General features: G+C 38.4%; 1 protein-coding gene across 6 annotated transcripts in view; it reads left to right on the forward strand.

The window, feature by feature from the left end:
- LOC107063446 (serine/threonine-protein kinase TOR-like) overlaps positions 1-3,963 on the forward strand; it is a 24,691-nt gene extending 20,728 nt beyond the window's left edge. For 5 of the 6 annotated variants that reach the window (XM_015315345.1, XM_015315346.1, XM_015315347.1 and 2 more), the window contains 4 exons: positions 1,062-1,224; positions 1,308-1,432; positions 1,538-1,590; positions 2,205-3,963. In XM_015315345.1, the coding sequence (XP_015170831.1) occupies positions 1,062-1,224; positions 1,308-1,432; positions 1,538-1,590; positions 2,205-2,316 (453 nt within the window). In that variant the 3' untranslated portion in view covers positions 2,317-3,963. The remainder of the gene's footprint in view (positions 1-1,061; positions 1,225-1,307; positions 1,433-1,537; positions 1,591-2,204) is intronic. The other variant, XM_015315351.1, reaches the window with a different exon arrangement.
- Positions 3,964-4,011: the final 48 nt, after the last annotated feature.

The following is a 4,011-nucleotide window of genomic DNA, read 5'->3' on the forward strand; positions in this document are numbered from 1 at the left end:
TGTTTGATAAAATGCCATTTATAGTATTCTTAGGAAATGGAAGGTCCAATGTACGTCTTATGAATCGAATGGTTATATAATTATTGAAATGATGATGAAATGGACACATGTATATGATTTTCTCTATATACGTGTTGTGAGTCGACCAAGCCTAGTACGGGGGGTAGTAGGCCCGTATAACCATATCGAGGGGTTTGTACCTTGGTCCCTAGCTCGGGGGGTGGTAGGCCCGGGTAACCACATTGAGGGGTTTGTACCTCTTTCGCCTCTCCAAGGGGGTGGTAGGCCTTGGAAATACTATATTGATGGTCACTCACCACACTTGTGCTACGTCCCACTAAATATGATTTTTATGTAAGCGTCATTATATATATATCGTTTCATTAATGTGCTATCTAACGGGTATTATTATGCATTTTCCTATGATGTCCATCTATTGTAGCATTGCATTGCATCCCATATACTTAGTACATTCAAATGTACTAACGCATACTCTATGCCTACATGATGTCACCATGTAGGGACCGGAGCACCGCTTGACCATCCTCCTTCGCGTGGCTAATACGATTTTCTATCAAGGTTATTGGTGAGTCCTCCATTCCGGGGACGTTGCTCATGATCTTTTGCTATGTATAAGACTTTTTTTTTCTTTTTAGTTATGTTTTGACTATGAGGGTGAGCCCGGTAGTTTGTCTTGGCCCCCACTAAGTACTCATGTTTAGATGTGGTGTTGGACAAGTTGTGTATTATGCTTGAGTTTGACTCATCTATGGTATTTATGTATCATTTCTTCCTTTTTTATCTCTTGCTCCCTTAGTCCCGATTCCCCCCCTTTGATTATGCTTATTTCTCATGGTCATTTAATTGCTTCTGCGACCAAGGATGTGTAATGATACGCTATGAGGCTTGTTTGGGGTTCCTTCGGGTTCCCCATTCGCCGGTCACGTCTAGGCCCTAGGCTTGGGTCGTGACAAATATACTGCACATACTTTTGGTGTAGGTCATTATAATCATATGCTTTGGTTAATGATCTTACTGGTCGTTTTCTTTTCCTATTTTAGATTCTGCATCTCGTGCAGCAACTTTGTTTGGCACTCAACGATGAAGTCAGAAAGTATCTTCCTGATATACTTCCCTGTTGTATTCAAGTTCTTACTGATGCGGAGAGGTTTAATGACTACACATATGTAATTTCTATTCTCCACACCCTTGAAGTTTTTGGTGGTTAGTCTTCCTTGGTTGTTTCTGTGGTCCATGCCTTGGTTAGTATCACTTTGATAAGGTAGTGGTCTCACCTTAATGTGCAGGGACATTAGATGAGCATATGGATCTTCTTTTTCCTGCACTTATTCGGTTGTTTAAAGTGGACGCTTCAGTAGAAGTAAGACGTGGTGCAATCAAAACTCTTACAAGACTGATACCTTGTGTGCAGGTTGATGTAAAAGGGACTAAGGGAATGCTTCTAAGTTTCATTGTTTCCATATGATTGCTTGTTTTCCTAAACTCTTTTCCTTTTCTCTTCATTTCCATTTTGCAGGTTACTGGACACATATCTTGGCTTGTGCATCACTGGAAGCTTGTCTTGGACGGGTCTGATTTTTCTCCTTCACATTAATATCACTGATAGTATATGAGACTTATTTTCTTCGAATCAATAGATAACAAATGAAATGACAAAGATCTATTGTTTGTGGGTTTTGATGTTGACTCTAGTGAGTACACTCTCAGATATCAAACTCCAACCCATATGTATCTACACTCACACACACTTATATAGAAGTGAACCTTGAACTCTGATTTATTACCTTGGAATGTATACTAATTGCGACTTCTGCTTCCTTTTACTGAAAGTCATCTAGTAATTTGACACAAATGGCTGGAAAATTGTGAAGCAAACATTAAAATTTAAATCATTATATTAGTGTTTCAATTTCAGTCAATATTGCAAGTGTTTTTCTCATGTCTGTCCAAACTTCATTTTTGAAATGCAATTCCTTTCCTTATGTCATGAACAATTGCTAGACGATTCTACTACTGCTGTTTTCAAAAACTCAGTTGATTTTATCTTATCCTTTCTTTTTTAATTCTAAAGCAGATTGAATTTTGAGTTTTTGTACCTGATAAAAGCTTTGTACTATGTGATTTCTGCAATACTTTCTTCAAGTTTGTGTTGATAAATTCTTGGTGCTCCCTTCCATTCACAGGAACAAAGAAGAGCTCAAGAAAGCTGCTATTGATGCACTTCGTTGCCTAGGTCATGCTCTTGGAGAGGACTTCACCATTTTTATTCCTTCTATTCACAAGCTTATGGTTTAACATAGGCTGCAGGACCTCCTGATTTTTGCAGGTCTGCATTGATTTTAAGAAATTCAGGGACGACTGTAAATGCGAGCCATTGATTTTTGGAAGAACCACAGCTCAGAGATTAAATCGGCGGCTGCCGGTTGAGGTCATCAGTGATCCTTTAGACGATAGAGAGAGTGACCTCTATAAGGTTGGGACCGACATGTAGAAGCTGCTCGAGCTCAGAGTGACGCGATGGAGAGAGTGACCTCTATAAGGTTGGGACCGACATGTAGAAGCAGCTCGAGCTCAGAGTGACGCAGTTTAGGGAGTCCCTCATATTCTCTTTTGATATCTAAATTGTGAGAACACAATCTCATTTTTAGTTGGGGCATCCCTTGTAGTCATTTTGTTGATTGTTTCTGCATATAGTGATTGTGCCCTTGTCGGGCGTATTTTTCTTTCTTTGTCATGGATTGGTGTGCCCTTGTCGAGATTTGATATTGTGGATGTTTCTGTTGATATTGTGTTGGATTGGTTTATTTTAGTTTTTGATTTGTACTTTATAGATTCTTTGCTTTTGTTTTGATAATAAGATTTGGATTGACGATGCCCGATGATGGCTATAGGGTGACTACTTTCTTAAGGGTAAATCGTCAACTTCTGAGTGTTTGATTGTGGCAAAGTCTGAGTAGTTGTTCCCGAATAGATGCATGAGGTTGCCTGATGATGGATTGGTTGACGACTTTCATGAGGACAAAATCCTCATCTTTTTTGTAAGGTTTTGACTTGGTTGGAACTAAGAGCATAGTCATGCATGTGAATCGTGTTGAGCATACCTCTTCGTTTTTAAAAGGTTGAGCATGTTATGAATGATTTTGTGACAACTCTTTTTGTGACTTTTTATTCTTTAGCGGTTAAAATGTTTAGTGCTACTTGTATTTTGATAAGGAAGTAAGATTTTGAACCATCTTGATTGATTTGCAGGCCATGTGTTGTGAGTTGTTGAATAATGCCTTGTGTTTGCTTTTGTCACCTAGAACTTGCCCGATTGGTCTTGAAATGTTGTTCTTGATTGAGTTTGGTTGGAGAAATGATCTTAGGCTTTCTTTGATGTTCTTGAAGTCCACTTGGCCTAAAAATCCCACCTTTTGCACTAAACATATCCTTAGTTGTCCCCTTTTAGTAATGGCAACCACATTACAAGCCTTATCCTTTTTTGAAAAAGTAACCCTCTTTAGAAACCTTCCCTCCTTGAACTTGAGATTGTGAAAGTTGAGTCTAAAAGCCTAAGTTGGGGGTGTTATGAGAAATTCATTGAAGGGAAGCTTACTACATGAGGACATGATATAAAAAACGAAAAAAAAAGAGAAATTGAGGGATGGATGGAAAGACTTAAGAAAGAAAATGAATAAATGAGACTTGAATCTTTCAAAAGTTGAAAATGGTTGCATGTTGGACATCTAGAGTGGAAATAAGAAAAGGAAAATGAAAAATAGTGTGGAATGTGCATGGGTTTGAAAAGTGAAGAAAAGCGGATAAAGTTGGAAATAATGAATTGTTGTGTAGTGTTCAAGGAAGGTGTAGTCACTTACACCAAAATGATATCCTAACCGTCCCTAAACCTATATTACAAGCTTAACAAAGTCCTTTGAGATTTCTAACCAAATGGAGTTGAGTCAATGTTGATTGAAAATATGGGCAAGCCTATGGTGTGACATTTGTGTG

This window comes from Solanum tuberosum, unplaced genomic scaffold (assembly GCF_000226075.1).
Source record: "Solanum tuberosum cultivar DM 1-3 516 R44 unplaced genomic scaffold, SolTub_3.0 scf00357, whole genome shotgun sequence".
In the NCBI taxonomy this organism is placed as follows: Eukaryota; Viridiplantae; Streptophyta; class Magnoliopsida; order Solanales; family Solanaceae; genus Solanum; species Solanum tuberosum.